The sequence below is a fragment of the Pan paniscus genome, chromosome 6 (genome assembly GCF_029289425.2).
Source record: "Pan paniscus chromosome 6, NHGRI_mPanPan1-v2.0_pri, whole genome shotgun sequence".
Lineage (NCBI taxonomy): Eukaryota > Metazoa > Chordata > Mammalia > Primates > Hominidae > Pan > Pan paniscus.
This window is the reverse complement of record NC_073255.2, coordinates 10,159,560-10,179,046: the sequence shown is the minus strand read 5'-3', so window position 1 is coordinate 10,179,046 and position 19,487 is coordinate 10,159,560. Positions and strand designations below refer to the sequence as shown.

Below are 19,487 nucleotides of genomic sequence, written 5' to 3'. Positions count from 1 at the left end.
GCCATCCTGCAGCGCGACACCACTTCGAATGGAACGGGCCATAAACACAAGCGCATCATCCTAAGCTCTTCACAGCATCCATTCAGTGTCTTTTCAGTTGCTTTTACCAGAAAGCTGTCATAAACCTTCTTTCTGACAACAGCAAGCGACCTTCATTCAAAAGGAACAGATGCAAGCGTCTGCCATAAATGGGGAGATGGTGGCGGGGTCGGGGGGCCAGGGAGGACAGGCTCTGTCTGCAGCATCTCAGACTAGCGGCCACCGTCTTCCAGGATCTGTCAACGAAAGGCATGATCAGGAGGGATCATGCCAGTGCGTGGACACAGGAATCTTTGTCAGCGGATACACCTCTAGCACCTGGCATGCAGCACCACTCAGACACGAGGCCAACCCAACTCAGAAGAGATGGTGCATAACCCAGGATGTCAATTATTTGCAGTAAAAATAATTTCCCTAAAGATCAGACCCTGGTTCTCTGACCAGTCCCCTCTTTCCCTCAGGAGATTAACATGGCTACCAAGTCACGGCAGCCCTGCTTGCTAGGCGATGGGCGAGAAAGAGGGCTGGGGCCAGATGCCGTGCTTCGCACCTGTAATCCCCGCACTTTGGGAGGCCAAGGTGGGAGGACTGCTTGAGGGCAGGAATTCGAGACCAGCCTGGGCAACATAGTGAGGTCCTATCTCTACAAAAAATACAAAAATTAGCTGGGCGTGGTGGTGCATGCCTGTGTAGCTGAGGTAGGAAGAGTGCCTGATCTCAGGAGGTTGAGGCTACAATGAGCCGTGATCACGTTCCTGCATGCCAGCCTGGGCAAAAGAGCGAGACCCTGTCTGTAATACCAGTCCTACCCCAAAAAGGAGGGTAGGACTGAATGATGATCATGGCTGGTGTCCTGAGGCTGCCACCCTCACTTCTCAAATCCGGCAGCCAGATGTGCAAATCCAGGGGCACAAGGCCCTTCCCCGGCCACTGTCTAGCCTCTCACTCTCCAGGCACCCCATTCTCAGGTAGTACTTGGTAGTATTAGGGGCTGCACGCAGTGGCCCAGTTGCATCCTGTACCTGTTGCCTCTAGTAGTCACCGCGCTTACCACTGAGAATCTAGGCAATGGCTGAGCGACAGAGTTCCCTGCTGGACTGATGGTCTGAGGACAGGTGCCGTGTTTGGCCCATTCACGGCTGCACCACCCCCAGGTCTAATGTCGCCTGTCATAGACGAGGAGCTCCTTCCACACTGGCTGAACGGATGGAACGGACCTTATGACCAGATTTTGGATATTCCCCAAACTCCCCAAATGGTGTTGTTTTAAAAACATCAAAACAACAACAACAGCAACAAAAAACAAAACTCAATCTCTGTGCCATTCAGTTTCAGTGGGTGGTGAAATGCTGTTAACCCCAGTGCTACATCCAAGAGGCAGAAGTGCTCTTGGTGAAGCTCAGCGGCACGCGTCCTAACACATGTACCGGGCGTGTGTGCGGCACTGCAACCTTGGTGAGTACTGGGTGCCACGGCGACCCTGCAGGACGGTGAGTTTAACAGTCACATTCCAGTCTCAGCTCTGCTCTAATTAGCTGTAAGGCCTGATATCTACTTCCTGAATGGTGAAAGAAGAGCTGGACTCTCAGCTTCATTAACTCCAGGGTTGGGACACATAGGAAAACCTGGTATACACAAAACTGGTTTTTTATTAAGTACAGTTTTATTTAAATCCACTGGCCTCTCCACTGGCCTCCTAAATCCAATCAGTGGTGAAAAGAACTTACTTCCAAATAGGGCTGCTCCTCAACATGCACAGGCTCAGTATCTGTGAACTCACCTGCTAGGTAAGGTTTCTTTGTGACCCCGCATAAACACTCACGGTGTTTTACAGCCGTCCATAGACACATGCGAAGTGGGATTTTATTTTTTTGAGACAGAGTTTTGCTTTTGTTGCCCAGGCTGGAGTGCAATGGCGTGATCTCAACTCACTGCAACCTCTGCCTTCCGGGTTCAAGCAATTCTCCTGCCTCAGCCTCCTGAGTAGCTGGGACTACAGTTGCATGCCACCACGCCTGCCTAATTTTTGTATTTTTAGTAGAGACAGGGTTTCACCATGTTGGCCAGGCTGGTCTTGAACTCCTGACCTCAGGTGATGCACCCGCCTCAGCCTCCCAAAGTGCTCGGATTACAGGCGTGCGCCACCGCTCCCAGCCTCGGGAAAAGATTTGAGTCACATCATGCACATGTTCCTGGCTGAGGTCACACAGGGCAACGTCCTATCTTCTCGTGTTGATTCTGAAAACAACTGTCCTTTTCCTGGTCTACATAGGGCTACTGAGTGTCTGCTTTTTGCACTTTTGTGCTTGTTGTTGATTTCACTGTTGGCCCTGGCACAGTGCTGAGTGTCGTCGAGTATCCCTAAGCACAAGCAGCCTGGGATGTACCCCGTGGAGAAAGCACATGTGTGGGCTGAGTTCTATGCGAGCCGCGAGTTCAATGTTAGTGAACCAACAATCCCCAATACGTCAGCATGTCTTGAGGCAGGGAAGCACACACAAAACGAGGTTGTCTTTTGATCAGCTGATGAAAATGTTGCGACCAGAGGCCACCTACCAATCCTTCCCCTGGGAGCAACACTTCATGATTCGCTAATCCAGCGTCCCAGAGACTTACAGACTAGAACTGTGAACAACAAGAATCAACTGTATTTTTATTTTTTTTCAAAGAATAGGTTCTTACTGCTTTGCTTGGTAAAACTTGACTTATTTACTTCACCCATTCAACACAAACAGCAGATCCTACACCAGGAGAGACCATCCCAAGTATACAGTGGTAAACAGGGCAGTGCCTGCCATCACGGAGAGGAGGCCAAAGAGATGTGGGCCCAGGGCCCTGTGTGGCACCGAAACTGCCAAAGGTCAGCAAAGGAGATTGAGTAAGAGAAAAGCCAAGACCGTGTATGAGATGGAAGTCAACAGAAGAGGGCATCTGAAGAACAGCAAGCAGGCAACTGTGCCCAGCACTGCAGAGGAGGGAAGAGGAAATGAGACACGTCCCCCGAGTCTGGGAATGAGGAGCTTATATGGCGACCTTGACATATTTTGATGGAGATGTGTAGGAAGAATGGCTGAAACATGAAAGAGAATGAGAAGTGGGAAAAAACTTAGGCAACTATCTATAGGAGTTATGCTACAGGCCAGGCGCAGGGGCTCACGCCTGGAGTCCCATCACTTTGGGAGGCTGAGGCAGGAAGATCACCTGAGGTCAGGCGTTCGAGGCCAGCCTGGCCAACATGATGAAACCCCATCTCTACTAAAAATACAAAAAATGAGCCGGGCATCGTGGTGGGCGCCTGTAATCCCAGCTACTTGGGAGGCTGAGGCAGGAGCATCAGTTGAACCTGAGAGATGGAGGTTGCAGCCAGCTGAGATGGCACCACCAGACTCCAGCGTGGGCAGCACAACGAGACTCCACCAAAAAAACCAAAAAAAAAAAAAAAAAAACATAAAAAGAAGTTATGTTCTGGAGAAGTAGAAATATGGGAGGGGCTGGGGTATATGCATGGGCAAGGGAAGTTTCTGTCTTCAAATACAGGAGCTACTAGATATACTGAGATGGATTTATGGTTGAGACTGCTTGCCTGGAGGAACAAACCACTTAGGGGGCTGGTCACCTGAAGAAGGAAAGAGAAGGGAGCCCCAGACCGACAGCACCAACCTCTCTTGAAGCAGCAGCAGGTGTTAACTGTGATGGGATGGAGGTGGGAGATTTCAAAGTGAGAACAGTATGAGACGATCATCTCAAAGAGCAAGTCGCCATTAGAGGTGGTGATAAATTCCAATTCAACTGCACAGAGAAAGACTGTGCCAACCCAACAGATGCAGAAAAAGCATGAGAAAATGCAATGCTCATTCATGGTAGAAACCGAAGAAACCTGGAATTAGGAAGAACCTTCTTTCACTGATGAAGAACAGTTAAGAAAATCTACAGCTGACACTGTACTTAATGGTGAAGATATTTGAACTCTTCCCGTTAAGACTAGAAACAAGGCAAGGATACCCACTCTCCTTACTTTGTGCTCGAGGTCTTACACGTTGCAGTGAGGCAAGAAAAAGAAATAAAAGGCACAAACATTAGAAAGCAAGACATCAAACAGCCTTCACTGCCATCTTAAGGAATCTATGGAGCAACTATTTAATATATGAATTTAGCAAAGTCATAGGATACAAGATTAAAATATAAAAAATTAACTATATGTTTAGGCCAGCAGCAAACTGGAAAAGTCAGTGAAATAATTTTCTTTTATGATAATGTCAAAATCCAAAGTATCAGGAATAAATTTTACAAAAGATGTAAGACCTCCATACCAAAAAAAAAAAAAAAAAAAAAAAAAAAAATCACAGAATATTACCAAAACAAATTTAAAAAGAGCTAAATAAATGAAGAGATATACCATATTCTGGGTACTCAATATTATTAACGTACCAACCCTCAAACTGATCTCTAGGTCCAATCCCATCCTAATCATAATCCCAACAGGCTCTTTTGCAGACAAAGTGGATTTTAAATTTTATATGGAAAGGAAAAGAAACTAGAAAATGCAAAGCTATCCTGAAAAAGAACAAAGTTGAAGACTGACAAATAGATCATTAGAAGAGACTAAAGAGTCCAGAAACAGACTCACAGGTCACAGGACTGTAAAGCACCAAAGCAATCCCAGGAGGGAAGAAAAATCTTCTCAACAAATGATGATGGAATAGGAATCCATTAGGAAAAAAACAACCTTGATTCATACCTCACAACATACATAAAAATTAATGAGATAGATTATTGACTTAAATATAAAAACTTCAGCTTTTATGTATAGTGTTAACTATATAAAGCTTTCACAGAACACATAGGAAAACACCTTCCTGACTACAGGGTAGGCAAAAGTTTCCTGGACAGGGCCTAGAAAGCAAAAACCATAAATGGAAGGAAAAAAAAAACAACATAAATATGACTGCATCAAAATTTAAACCATTTGCTCAAAGAAAGAAAACAGGCAAGCCACAGACTAGGAGAAATAGTCACAAAACATATCTGACAAAGGACTGGTATCCAGAATATCTAAAGAGCTCTAACAACTCTATAATAAAAAGATAAACAACCAAACCTAAAAAGCAACAAAAGACTGGAACAGACATGTCACAGAGGAAGACATATAAACGGCCAAAAAGCACATGAAAATGTTCAACATCATTAGTTACCTGAGAAATTCAAATTAAAACCACAAAGATATCATTATACACACATCAGAAGGGCTGAAAAGAAAAAAACTAGTAATATCAAAAGTTGGTGAGGAGGCTGGGTGTGGTGGCTCACGCCTGTAATCCCAGCACTTTGGGAGGTTGAGATGGCCGGATCGCCTGAGGTCAGGAGTCTCAGGCCAGCCTGGCCAACATGGTGAAACCCCGTCTCTACCAAAAATACAAAAATTAGCCAGGTGTGGTGGCGCACACCTGTAATCCCAGCTACTTGGGAGGCTGAGGGAGGAGAATTGCTTGAACCCCAGAGGTGGAGGTTGCAGTGAGCCGAGATTGTGCCACTGCACTCCAGCCTGGGCGACAAGAGACTCTCTCAAAAAAAAAAAAAAAAAAAAAGTTAGTGAGGACATAGAGTAATGAGAACTCTCATACAGCACTGACAGAACCACAAATGGTATAGTCACTTAGGAGAAGGTTATGGGGGTTTCTTACAAAACTAAACACATATCTAGCCAACAATTCCACTACAGTATTTATCTAAGTGAAAATATGTGTCCATTAAAAGACTTGTACGAGAGTGTTCATGGTAGCTTTGTTCATAATAGCTGAACTACAAAGAGCCCAGATAACTGTCATGAAAAGAATACATCAACAACTGTCATATATTCACATACTGGGCAAATGAGACATAAGGTGTGGATAAATCTAAAAAAAATGCAGAGCAAAAGAAACGTCATCAAAAGAGTAGATGCTCCATTCATATCAAGTTCTAGAAAAGACAAAACTAATCTATAGTAGAAAAAAACCAGAACACTGGTTGCCTCTTGGGGAATGTGGGCAGAAGGGAGCTGAGACTGGAAGGAAGTATGAGAGAACTTTCTGGAGTGATGGTAAACCTTGATAGGGTTTCAGTTCACAGACATGCAGGCATTTGTTAAAACTCACATAGTGTTCACTCAAGATAGATGCTGTAAGTAAATTACTCACTGTAAGTAAATTTTATCTTACAAGAAAAAAACAAACATTGAACTCTACTCAGTATTGAGGAGAAATGTACTGATGCCTGCCGTCTACCTGGAAATGCACACACACACACAATAAAGCCAGGTGTGGTGGTTTGTCTGTAATCTCAGCACTCTGGGAGGCTGATGTGGATCACTTGAGCCCAGGAGTTTGAGACTAGCCTGGACAACATAACAAGATCGTGTCCCTACAAAAAAATCGAAAAATTAGCTCAGCATGGCAGTGCACTCCTGTAGTCTCAGCAACTCTGGAGGCAGAGGCAGGAGGATCGCTTGAGCCCCAGAGGTCAAAGCTGTAGCAAGCTATGATTGCACCACTGCACTCCAGCCTGGCAGCCTGGGTGACAGAGCTAGATGCTGTCTCAAAAAAAGAAATAAACATAAAAAAGATAGATGGTGTCTGTGTATGTGTGTGTGTTAGGACAAGTATAGTAAAATGTCAAGGGAAGAATCTAAGTGGTGGATACACAGGTGTTAGCTGTAAAATACTTTCCACTTTTCAGTTTGAAAATTTCCTTTAATAAAATGTTAGAAAGAAAAATGATGTCTTCGGTTGCTTACGTGCAGGTGCTGAGAAGGTAATACCACCAACCATCACTTGGAAATGGTTTTTCTAAAATGTTAATGGGAAAAAGCAGAGCTTTCAGAATGCTTTAAACAGGGATGAGAGGATGAAGGCAGAAAAGCTCGTTTTCAACTGCAAATATTCATAGAAGAGAACAGTAAAATGAACCTCCACATACTCAACACCTAATCCAACAAATATTAACTTTCTACCATTTTGCTTCAATGATTTTTTCTTTATTGAAGTTTGGAAGAGAAGCTCCTTCTGACATTCACCCTAAATGCTTCAGAGTAAGCCCCTCTACATAAGTAAGGACACAGGCAAGCATCCTTCCCAGCCCCTTAATGCAAGGGAGGGATTCCTTACATCCAATACACTCCAAGTACTGAAGGTAGAACATGACCCCAGAGTATTATAGGACCACCTTGGGAAATGTTTTATGTACATGCTGGGAGCAGGAAAAACCCTTTCTAGTATTTAGAAGCCTTAGAAAAAAAGACCAATGCATTTGAATATATAGAAATTCAAGACTTCAGAATGGTGAAAAGAATCATAAACAAGGTCAAAAGGCAAATGACAGTCCAGAAAAAAAAAATATTTGCAACCTCTAACAAATGGCTAATTTGCTTTAAGTCATTAGGAGATAAATAACCCAACAGAAAAACAGGCAAACGGCAGAAACAGGTAGTTAAAAAAAAAAAAACAGCGGCAGCACATGACTGCATGGGGGAAAAAAAAAAAGAACTCAGTTTGAGTTGATTTAAGAATTGTAAATAAGGCCAGGCACGATGGTTCATGCCTATAATCCCAGCACTTTGGGAGGCAGAGGCAGGTGGATCACTTGAGGTCAGGAGTTCAACACCGGCCTGCCCAATATGGTGAAACCCCATCTCTACTAAAAAGAACAGAAAAATTAGCCGAACGTGGTGACACACACCTGTAGTCCCAGCTACTAAGGAGGCTAAGGCAGGAGAATCACTTGAACTCGGGAGGTGGAGGTTGCACAGTGAGCCACCTCCTCCAGTGGGGACATGGGCAGCAGCAGAGGCAGGACAGAAACAAAGTGTGAGGGCCAACTGCAAAGACCAGGTGTCCGTGGATAACTGGATGGGCTTTGTGAGTCTCTAACGTCGCTGAAACTATATGCTAAACACTGAGTGTTCTGGGGGAGATAGATCTATAACTCTCATCACATTTACAAGAGTCAGTAACCAAAAGTAGGAGAGGTGGCTCTGCAAAAGGCAGAAATGAACCACCAATCACTCTGGAGTGAACATATTTTTGTCATTACTTAAGACTAATAGGCCAGGGCCGGGTGCAGTGGCTCGCGCCTGTAATCCCAGCACTTTGGGAAGCTGAGGCGGATGGATAACCTGAGGTCAGGAGTTTGAGACCAGCCTGGCCAACATGGTGAAACCCCGTCTCTACCAAAAATACAAAATGTAGCTGGGCGTGGTGGTGCATGCCTCTAATCCCAGCTACTTGGGAGGCTGACGCAGGAGAATTACTTGAACCCAGGGGGCGGAGGTTGCAGTGAGCCGAGATCTCACCACTGCACTCCAGCCTGGATGATACAGCGAGACTCTGTCTCAAAAAAAAAAAGACTAATAGGCCGGGCATGTTGGCTCACACCTGTAGGCCCAGCACTTTAGGAGGCTGAGGCAGGAAGATGGCCTGAGCCCACGAGTTCAAGACCAGCCTTGGCAACACAGTGAGACCCCCAACTCTTAAAAAAAAATTAGCTGGGCATGGTGGTGTGCACCTATAGTCAGTCCCAGCTATGCAAGAAGGGGGAGGATCACTTGAGCCTGGGAGGTTGAGGCTACAGTGAGCCGTGTTGGCACCACTGCATGAGTGACAGAGCGAGACCCTGTGTTTTAAAGACGCAGTAGCAGTAGTAGTGGTAACAGCCATAACACAAAAGGATGCACTTCGCAGTGACATTAAGTTCTACGGACCAAATCTGACTAGATCTTTTCAGGAATACACCTTTCAGAAAGCAACCTACTTTTATATATTGCTAGTAGTTTAGGTTTGTTGCCATTTTTCTACTGTATTATTTCAAGATGCTCTAATATTTTTCTATTACACTTCACATACAGATGAACTTTCTTATTTTTAATTTTTTTGAGACAGCCCAAGCTGGAGCGCAGTGGCACAATCTTGACTCACTGCAACCTTTGACTCCCGGGTTCAAGTGATTCTCCTGCCTCAGCCTCCAGAGTAGCTGGGATTACAGGAGCGCGCCACCATGTCCGGCTAATTTTTATATTTTTAGTAGAGGCAGGGTTTCACCATGTTGGCCAGGCTGGTCTCTAACTCCTCACCTCAGGTGATCCACCCGCCTCGGCCTCCCAAAGTGTTGGGATAACAGGCGTGAGCCACTGCGCCTGGCCCAGATGAACTTTCAAACACATAAATATACATGGAACCCGCATACCCAGAACAATCACTTTCCAGTAAACTGAAGTACAAACCTGGCTCAGCCCTCCCATGAAATAATGGTGGACAATGGATCAGGATGCTAGGTGAAAGATGCCATAATAATCAAAAGAAAGCAAAGAAACCAGACTGCACAGATGTATTGACTCAAGATGGCACGTCCCAGGACACCAGTGCCAAGAGGCACTCACGCTGACACTAAGAAAGGCTGAACGTGGCAGGGTGTGGTGGCTCACGCCTATAATCCCAGCACTTTGGGAGGCTGAGGCGGGTGGATCATGAGGTCAGGAGATCGAGACCATCCTGGCTAACACGGTGAAACCCTGTCTCTACTAAAAATACACACACACAAAAAAATCAGCCGGGCATGGTGGCGCTACTCGGGAGGCTGAGGCAGGAGAATGGCGTGAATCCGGGAGGCGGAGCTTGCAGTGAGCCAAGATTGCGCCACTGCACTCCAGCCTGGGCTACAGAGCGAGACTCCGTCTCAAAAAAAAAAAAAAAAAAAAAAAGGCTGAACGTAAACTTTAGTGACCTCCAGTGTCAAAGGCCTTGCTTTTAGCACTCATTCTAGGTGGCCTCAGCCACACTTTCTGCCAAACTTCCCTCCTAGAGATTGCCTGACTAAAATCTAAGAAATTAATTACTTGATTTAAAAAAGAATGTTGCTTTTTGCTTCTGCTGGCGTGGTTTATAGCTGGCAACGATGAAGCTCTGGAGTGGGAAGGGAAGAATGAGGCCATGAAATTACTGCTTGAATCCACTTCCGCGTGTGTCTGCGGCTCCGCCAGGATGCAAGGTAAGAGGCCAGCATTCCAGCACCACAGATTTAGGCCAAGAGACGCCGGTGGTTTCTCCTCTGTAGGATACATTACTATAAATCTCACTGAAATTAATATTCCAACCAGTGCACTGCCTGTCAAATAAGACTAACGTCAGAAAACACCATTTCTCAAACCTTAAGATGCAGATGATGGCCCGTAAAGTAAATGATTAGTTTCTTGGCCAAGCAGGAAGGTTGATAAAAGATGTTATACGTCAACAGCTACACTTCCATAATCAACGCAGGCTCTAGTCACTTTTGCTGAGCTAAGGAGCAGTCTGCTTGTGCTGGTTTTCAGAACGGAACGTTCATGAGATGTTTTCCTAGCTCAGAATCCAGTTTAGCAAATGCAAAGAAAACACACAGTGCAGCTTTTGAAAAAAGCCAACTTCTAAACTTTTGTGATCTTTTACAAATAATAAACCCTTACCCTTCATTTATTTTGCCTAACAGTGTAGGACACTGTTGTAGAATATTTTAGGGAAAAGAGACCACATTTTGTGCATTATGTATATTCAAAAAACTACAACAAAAATGCACATGGAGAAAGAAAATGATCATATGAGAGGCCGGGCGCCGTGGCTCACGCCTGTAATCCCAGCACTGATCATATGAGAGGCTGGGTGCAGTGGCTCACGCCTATAATCCCAGCACTTTGGGAGGCTGAGGTGGGAGGACTGCTTGAGGCCAGGAGTTCAAGACCAGCCTGGGCAACATAGTAAGATCCCGTTTCTACAAAAATTAAAAAAAAATTAGCCAGGTGTAGTGGCATGTGCCTGTGGTCCCAGCTACTCAGGAGGCTGAGGAGGGAGGATCGCTTGAGCCCAGGAGGTCAAGGGTACAGTGAGCTATGATTATGCCACTGTACTCCAGCCTGGGTGACAGAGCAAGACTCTGTCCCCATATATATACATATATGAGGCGCCCATAAACAATGGGCAAAGCCTATCTGGCAGTTCCTGCAACTTTCAAGTTTGAAATTACAACATTGATGGTAGAAAATCTATCTTCCAGTACTGCTAGACCAAGCTTTTGTGTGTGTGTGTTAATTTTCTTTTCTGAGTAAATAAAAGAAGAACAAGTAGCTGTCCATCTTGTTTTTCTCCAAGACCAGCTCTGGCCCATTCTTTCTGTAACAGCCACAGTGAGCGACAGCAAAGATCTGATTTTATGATGGATTGTTAAAAGTTTTGAGGGTAGACGTCAATACTGAGCCTGAACTAAATACTGAGACATGAAGAAACGTTCTTTCCTCTGAGTCTACCTATAGAAAAATGCTAGAAAACAATCTTGACATTTCACTTAGTAGCTAACCTGTTTTCTAAGAGACATTCTCTTATCTACTAAAAAAAAAATGTGAAAGAAGAAAGGCAGATAATATTCTAGGAATAGAACAATGTAATAGATCAATTTAAAGTATTAACCCTCAAAACATTCTTTGTCCATTTTATCATCTATTTTTAAGGGCCAAAGTTCACTAAGAAGAACACAGACATTCACGCACCCACCTTACCATGTTGGTCAGGAAACATCCACTCTTTATTTTTTATTATTTATTAAGACAGAGTCTCACTGTCACTGAGGCTGGAGTGCAATGGCACAATCTTGGCTCACTGCAACCTCTGCCTCCTGGGTTCAAGTGGTTCTCGTGCCTCAGCCTCCCTATTAGCTGGGATTACAGGTGTGCGCCACCACGCCTGGCTAATTTTTTTGTATTTTTAGTAGAGACAGGGTTTTGCCATGTTGGCCAGGCTCGTCTTCAACTCCTGGCCTCATGTGATCCGCCTGTCCTGGCCTTACAAAGTGCTGGGATTACAGGCGTGAGCCACTGCGCCCGGCCAATATCCACTCTAAAAGATACTATCAAGACATCCCATTTTGTTCCACTAAAAATCTCTGGGAAATAAGGCACTAGAAGCCAGTAACTAAACTTCAATTTGAGGAAAAGGAAAGACCAGGTTTTGGCATTCTTCCACTCTTTATAAGCACTGGCCCCCAGCAAGGGAAAAAAACTCTGTGCATTTCAAAACAGATGACTACAGTGACTCCAGCAACAATTTAATAGCACAATTCAGGTGCTTCATCTGGATCTGGACTGAGTTTCAGTCATTCGTAAAAGCCTGGAGACGGGGCTGCCCTCCACTGCAGAAACCCCCATGGGGAGCAATCCTGTGTGGCTCACGTGAAGGCAGCCAGGTGGCAGGACTTCAGGAAGACGGGCGGCGCCTGGGATAAACAGCCCTGGCTCACACCTATGTTATCGCCCAGATCACATCTCCCAGCCTCCATGGCAGAAGAAAGGCTTTTTTGGAAGATTTAGTAAGTACCAGCAGGCAAGTCTAAGGACAAAGAAAGGAGTAAAACCTAAGCCAGCCACCAGGAGCCATGAGTCAGGGACGATGATCATGGAAATTCTGCTGCCCCACTCTCTCCCTGCAAAGGGCCTGGGTACTTGCTCTTGGGGGCAGCAACAGGAAAGAGACTGCTGGGAAGAATCAGACACATCCCCTGATGGAGGTGAGGGGCACCTGCAGGCTCACCTGCAGAGAGGAGGCCAGGGCCCAGGAGGGAGTCCGAAAGGCCACACCTGCTGGCGGGCCAGGAGAACAGCATAATTAAAAGTCACCAGCACAAAGTTCAGAATCGCTGGAACCTGGGGGAGACGGAGGGTGTCATGAGCCAAGATGGCACCACTGCACTCCAGCCTGGGCAGTAAGAGCGAAACTCCGTCTCAAAAAACAAACAAAAAAGACTGCACAGAACCTACGCACACACAAACGAGCACAAGGAGGACCGGAGAGTGTGCTCAGGAGAGGTGGATGTCAATATCCCAGCTATGATATTACACTGGGGCTTTGCGAGATGTTACATTGGGAAGAACAGGGTAAAGGATGCAAGGGACCTGTATTATTTCCTACAACTACATGTGAATCCATAACTATCTTAATTAAAAATTACGCATGTGGAAAGAGTCCAAAGCTTCCAGTCACAGTCTCCATCACGGGCTTTACTCAGCAAATACTATTTTTGCACACTGTTAAGTACACACATACATAATCTTTAATCCTGGCAATAATCTTACAGACCTGCAATATTTCTGTTTTGCAAAAAATAAAAGAAACTGAGGCCCAGAGATGAAGTAATCCATCTAGAACCACACAAAACATGACTGAGCAAGAGGCCAAAGCGCATGACCTCCCGCTGTCCCATGCACCTCTCCGACACGCGGGCCACTTCAATGCTGTAAAATGCCAACGCGGGAAAATAAATTGTTCCTACAGGGGCTGTAAAATTTTCAATTTTCTGGAAGCCCTTTGTGACAGTAATTTAGATGGTTTAAATGGCATTAAAGGGGAGAGAAGTTACAGACCAGTACACATGGTATGTGCTCATGTACTGAAGACCCTCATGAACAGAGCTCCCTCGGTACCTGCCCTCCTATGTAGGCAAATGCACAGATCAGGGCAGACGGCCACAGGTGTCACCAGTCGCCACCTCTTGGGGAGATGAAGGTGGAAGCAGAGGACTGGTAAGAGGGCGTCTGGACTTCAACCACAGCGTCTGAATTTTAGATCGCATTCCAATTCAAGTACAACTTTTTTTTTTTTTTTTAAGAAAGGGAAAAATAAAGCAAACACTTACTGCATTCATAGATCTGTTCCAGCTTATCCACAGAAGAAAGGGAGAAAAATTTATAACCGGACTTACTACCAACAGCTAGGGACCTGCAAAAAAGCCAAATTCAGAAATAAGAGCTGATACGTGCAGACAGTGACAATGTAGAAACCAGCTCCCACGTTCCCAGCGAGTTCCCAGCAAGTTCCCCGCGTGCCCTCCACAAATCAGTACAGAGCAAATCATTTCACACTGTTTGTATCAAGTGCTTGGCACAGGAAGATGCCACAAGGTCAATAAAATACAGACAATATTATTACTTAAATCCTATAAAACTTTTCTGAGGCTAGATGTGGTGGCTCACGCCTGTAATCCCAACACTTTGGGAGGCCGAGGCAGGAGGACTGCTTGAGCCCAGGAGTTCAAGATTAGCCTGGGCAAAACACTGAGACTCCATTTCTACAAAAATAACATTAAGAATAAAACAATTAGCCAGGCATGGTGGTGCCCTTGTAATCCCAGGGAGCTACTCAGGAGGCTGAGGTGGGAGGATTGCTTGAGCCCAGGACAGGAGGTTGAGGCTGCAGTGAGCTAAGATTAATCCTGCTACTGCACTCCAGCCTGGGAGACAGAGCGAGATACTGTCTCAAGAAAAGAAACCAAAAAACTTTTTCTGGAGATCTAACATACAGGATAGTAACTGTAGTTGATAATAAGGTATTGTGTGCTTGAAATTTGCTGAGACAGCAGCTCTTAAGTGTGCTTGTCACAAAAAGGTAACTATTTGAGGTGATAGATATGTTAATTAACTGGACTGGTGATCACTTCAAAAGACGTGTGTATATAAAACATCACACTGTATACCTTCAACAGATACAATTTTAATTACACCACAATAAAGTGGAGGGAAAATTGAAATAAAAATACTAAAAAACAAACTCTATAAAACTTTAAATATAAGTTTGGGATATAAGCACAAGGAATCAGCCTTACTGGTTCCCTCAAAACAAACTGAGGTTTCTCAAGTGGTCTGATATATACACACAGTATATGTCAGAGTATGAGAGTTAAGTAAGCTGGCCAGGTGCGGTGGCTCATGCCTATAATCCCAGCACTTTGGAAGGCTGAGGCGGGCAGATTACTTGAGGTCAGGAGTTTGAGACCAGCCTGGCCAACATGGCAAAACCCTGTCTCTACTAAAAATACAAAAATCAGTCAGGCATGGTGGAAGGCACCTGTAATCCCAGCAACTTGGGAGGCTGAGGCAGGAGAATTGCTTGAACCTGGGAGGAGGTGGCTGCAGTGAGTGGAGATTGCGCCACTGCACTCCAGACTGGGTGATAGAGCGAGACTCCAACCAAAAAAAAAAAAAAGTTAAGTAAGTGAATTTTCTAAATTTTAAACAAAGGCATTTAAAATCGAGGTGGGCGCAGGCATCTCTCTGTGCTTCTGCAGGCCTTTACTACCCGTGGCTCCACCCCTGTGCTGTGCCACGGCTGAGCAGTGGGCTGGAAACGAAACGGACTCCAAAGCTACCTTAGAGTCTGGAATCAAAGGCCCCGTCGTTGGCTTACAAGGAAAAAGCAGAGGATTGGTTTCATGGCCTTGCGTTTATGAGTCCATACTCATCACCCGCTTCTGCGAGGAGGCTCAAGGAGCCCACAGCTCAGCAGCCCCTCCCAGCAGGGGCCTCGGGGACACCACAGAAGGGGTTTCCTCATCAGAAAAGTGCCTCTCCAGAACCCAGTTGACCAAAGAAAGCAAAACAAGAAGCAAGTCCAGCTTTCAGCAGAAGAAAGATGAGCGAACAAGCAGGAAGCACCGGGGTACAGAGGAATCAGATACCAGGATCACTTTTAATATCTGGGAGAACATGAAAATGAGGAGGTAAAACAGAAGGCTAAAACAGGGAAGGGGCACGTTTCACACTAAGTATTTGTACCCCAAGATAGGATCAGGGCTATTTTAATGATCATGTGATTTATTAAAAACTTGAGATTTCCAACTACTCTTTCACACGTATGTGGAAGAAATGTATTCCAAGAAGAGTTGCTATAATCAGTATTAATCTGTAAAATCACATTGATTTATCTTAGAAGGATAAAAAGAACAGAAACAAAACTCTACCAGCTCATATGATTTTTCTTTGCAAAAATGTTTTGCTTCTTTACTATACTGAATTAGTTATACCAATTGTTATATCAATGAAATAATTAGGTATTATTACCTGTAAATATTTTGAAAATTAATAAAAGAACCAAGAAGAATAGAGTAATATCCCTAGGCTAAAACTAAAACAAAATCTCAGCAACCCAGAACTTTTGGGAAACTGATGTTCAGGAAAACATTTTCCAGATAACTAAGGGTTGCTATTTTAAGCATGACTCCCCCACTCCCATTTTCTGATTAAAAAAAAATTTTTCTTAAATTGTACACCTTCCTGTGTCCTTAAAACAAGGGATGACAAGTTCTTTTGAGTTGAGGGTTTGGTGTACCCCATATCAAACAGCCAGACTGTAGTGCTAAGTTTATTTATTTTATGTTTTTTTTTTTTTTTTTTTTTTTTTGAGACGGAGTCTTGCTCTGTCACGCAGGCTGGAGTGCAGCAGCGCGATCTTGGCTCACTGAAACCTCTGCCTCCTGGGTTCAGTCAATTCTCCTGCCTCAGCCTCCTAAGTAGCTGGGATTACAAGTGCCTGCCACCACGCCCGGCTAACTTTTGTATTTCTAGTAGAGATGGGGTTTTACCATGTTGGCCAGGCTGGTCGGGAACTCCTGACCTTAGGTGATCCACTTGCCTCGGCCTCCCAAAGTACTGGGATTACAGGTGTGAGCCACCATGCCCGGCCTGTAGCACTGAGTTTATAAAAATATTTTTCCATCTCTTGTTTTGCCGACAGTTGTCACTTTTCCTCGTGACCATCCTGCCATCATTAACAGCCCCTGTCCTTCCTAATTTCTTGGTGACTTGGAAACCAAATCACCAAGCTTATTAGCATTATGTATAAAATGAGCTTAGAGGGGGCTTCTCCCATGGGCAAAATTAACGAGCCTTAGTCCCTGATATTTTGGGACTAATCCTTGGGTTAGACATCCCAGTTCTCTGCTGTGCTCCCTACACACAGCATTTGTTAAAACTGGACTTTGCCAATCAAGTTCAGATATTTGGAAGCTGATTTAGGATATTAAATACCTCAGCTAGAAGTTTAACCCCACAGTTTACAAAACTGTGCATTCCAATCCGTTAAGAAAGGGAAACAAAAATATTCCAAATATTTTTTGAGATACATATACCATAGTATGAGTACACTTTATCAGTAAAGATAAGTTGGCTTTTTTTTTTTTTTAGACGGAGTTTTGCTCTGTCGCCCAGGCTGGAGTGCAATGGCACAATCTCGGCTCACTGGAACCTCCACCTCCTGGGTTCAAGCGATTCTCCTGCCTCAGCCTTCCAGGTAGTTCCAGGTAGCCGGGATTAGAGGCATGCACCACCGTGCCCAGCTAATCTTTTGTATTTAGTAGAGATGGGGTTTCACCATGTTGGTCAGTCTGGTCTCGAACTCTTGACCTCAGGTGATCCACCTGCCTCAGCCTCCCAAAGTGCTGGGATTACAGGTGTAAGCCACCACGCCCGGCAAAAGTTTTTTTTTTTTTTTTTTTTTTGAGATGGAGTCTTGCTCTGTTGCCCAGGCTAGAGTGCAGTGATGTGATCTCAACTCACTGCAACCTCAGCCTCCCGGTTCAAGTGATTCTCCTGCCTCAGCGTCCCGAGCAGCTGGGATTACAGGTGACCACCATCACACCCGGCTAATTTTTGTATTTTTAGTAGAGACGGGGTTTCACCATCTTGGCCAGGCTGGTCTCGAACTCCTGACCTCGTGATCCACCTGCCCTGGCTTCCCAAAGTGCTGGGATTACAGGCGTGACCACCGTGCCTGGCCTAGATGAGTATTTTTAAAGAATGGTATTAAATATAAATATGATTGATATTTTCGTCTCAACATCAACAATCAAGTTCAACACCCCTTTGAAGATTTGGCTTTAAACAATTTCAAAATTGACCTGACCATAAAATGGCAGACATACTAATGGGAAAGGCAGAGCAACAGGTAAGTAGGAGATTTTCCCTAATACATAGCTTTATTGCCAAAAAATGTTTATTTATTTATTTTTAAGTCAACAGAGTGGGATTTATTTATTTTTATTTATTTTTATTTTTTTGAGACAGGGTCTCACTCTGCCACCCAGGCTGGAGCACAGTGGTGCGATCTCGCCTTACTGCAGCCCCAACCTCCTGGGCTCAAGGGATCCTCCCATCTCAGCCTCCCGAGTAGCTGGGACCACAGGCGCGTGCCACCACACCCGGCTAATTTTTGTTTTGTGTAGAGTCGAGGTCTCCCTGTGTTGCCCAACCTGGTCTTGAACTCCTGAATTCAAGGGATCCTCCCACCTTGGCCTCGCATAGTGCCAGGATTACAGGCGTGAGCCACTGTGCCTGTCCCCATTAGTGGGCTCTTTCATTGACAAAGGGGAAAACTAGCAAATCACAACCAAAAAAATAGGTATTGGCTCAATCCCCCATTTTGCCAGTACCCCCACCTTCAACTGTGCCTGGTGCCCAAACCCAGAGACCCTGCTCTACCCTCCCCAGAGAGTAGGCCTGTCCTTCTCTAGGGAAGGACAGAGTCACTGCTTTTTAAACGCACTTGAACACACCCTCCTCATTTCACGGCCCCATAAGCCCGCCTCTGGAGCCCTGGCCTGCCCATTCCTGAGCCTGGGGATTCTGCAGTTTAAACTAGGTTGGTTCTCTGCTTTCTTCACTAGCAATTTGAGATCCCACTTCCTTTACCACTTGCTAGCTTCCAAACTGGCTAATATCTCCTTTCTCATTCTTTCTATCCTATGAGTTTAAGCCTTTTAAAATATCTTTTTGAGGTCAAGGGTGGTGGCTTGCGTCTGCAATGTGAGCTACCCAGGCGGGAGGATCACTTGAAGCCAGGAGTTTCAGACCAGTCGGGGCAACAAAGTGAAACCCCATCTCTACAAAAATAAAAAATTAAGAAATGTTTAAAATTAGAAAATGTATCTTTTTGACATTTTACTGATTAACATTTTATTAGGGTCTGGGGATGGAAGCAAAATAAATGCTTATGTTTGATCCATCATTTTTAACTGAAAGTCTCTGTCAATGAATTTAAACTTGAACATTCAACATCAAAGAGACAGTGACTGCCACTCAAAAATGAAGATGTGAGTCAGATTTTTTGCTTATTTTCCTTTTCTCCCCCTTCCCTAATCGTCAGTCCGTAAAGACTCTCCTTCTTCATCATCTTTGCGGAGAAGCCATACTTGATTGCGTGCTTAGGCGGATAGAGCCCGACACTGTAAACCAAAAGCAACCTCAACTGTGGCTGCCAGCCCAGACCTGGGAGGCCCTGGTGCCCTCTCTTTCAGGGCTATGGAAAGCCCACCCCCATCCCCGCTCCACCTCACATCCTCCACCTCCATATCCCTGTGGCCTTTCCAACTCATCAGTATCCCCAAACAGAGTTCTCTCCTTCTCGGCTTTTTCATCACGATGCTATCACATTCACCCAGAACCCAAGCCAGAAACTGGGCGTCACCTAAGTTCTCCCTCGGCTGCATGATGCACGTCCTGTGGGTCACACAAGTCCTGATGGCGAGACAGTCTCCTTCCCATTGGTCACTGCTGTTGGATGATATCCTCCTAAGTCACCCCCTGCCCTCCTCAAACATATCCTTTGCATAGCAGGCAGAATGACTTAAAA

At 45.0% G+C, this 19,487-nt stretch overlaps 1 protein-coding gene across 5 annotated transcripts in view; it reads right to left on the bottom strand.

The window, feature by feature from the left end:
• The window catches only part of WIPI2 (WD repeat domain, phosphoinositide interacting 2), a 41,583-nt gene that overhangs the window by 18,373 nt on the left and 3,723 nt on the right, over positions 1-19,487 (bottom strand). For 4 of the 5 annotated variants that reach the window (XM_003819759.6, XM_003819757.6, XM_003819758.6 and 1 more), the window contains one exon: positions 13,723-13,805. The exons of the other annotated variant lie outside the window; for it this stretch is intronic. In XM_003819759.6, coding sequence (XP_003819807.1) covers positions 13,723-13,805 — 83 coding nt within the window. The remainder of the gene's footprint in view (positions 1-13,722; positions 13,806-19,487) is intronic. 5 annotated transcript variants of the gene reach the window in all.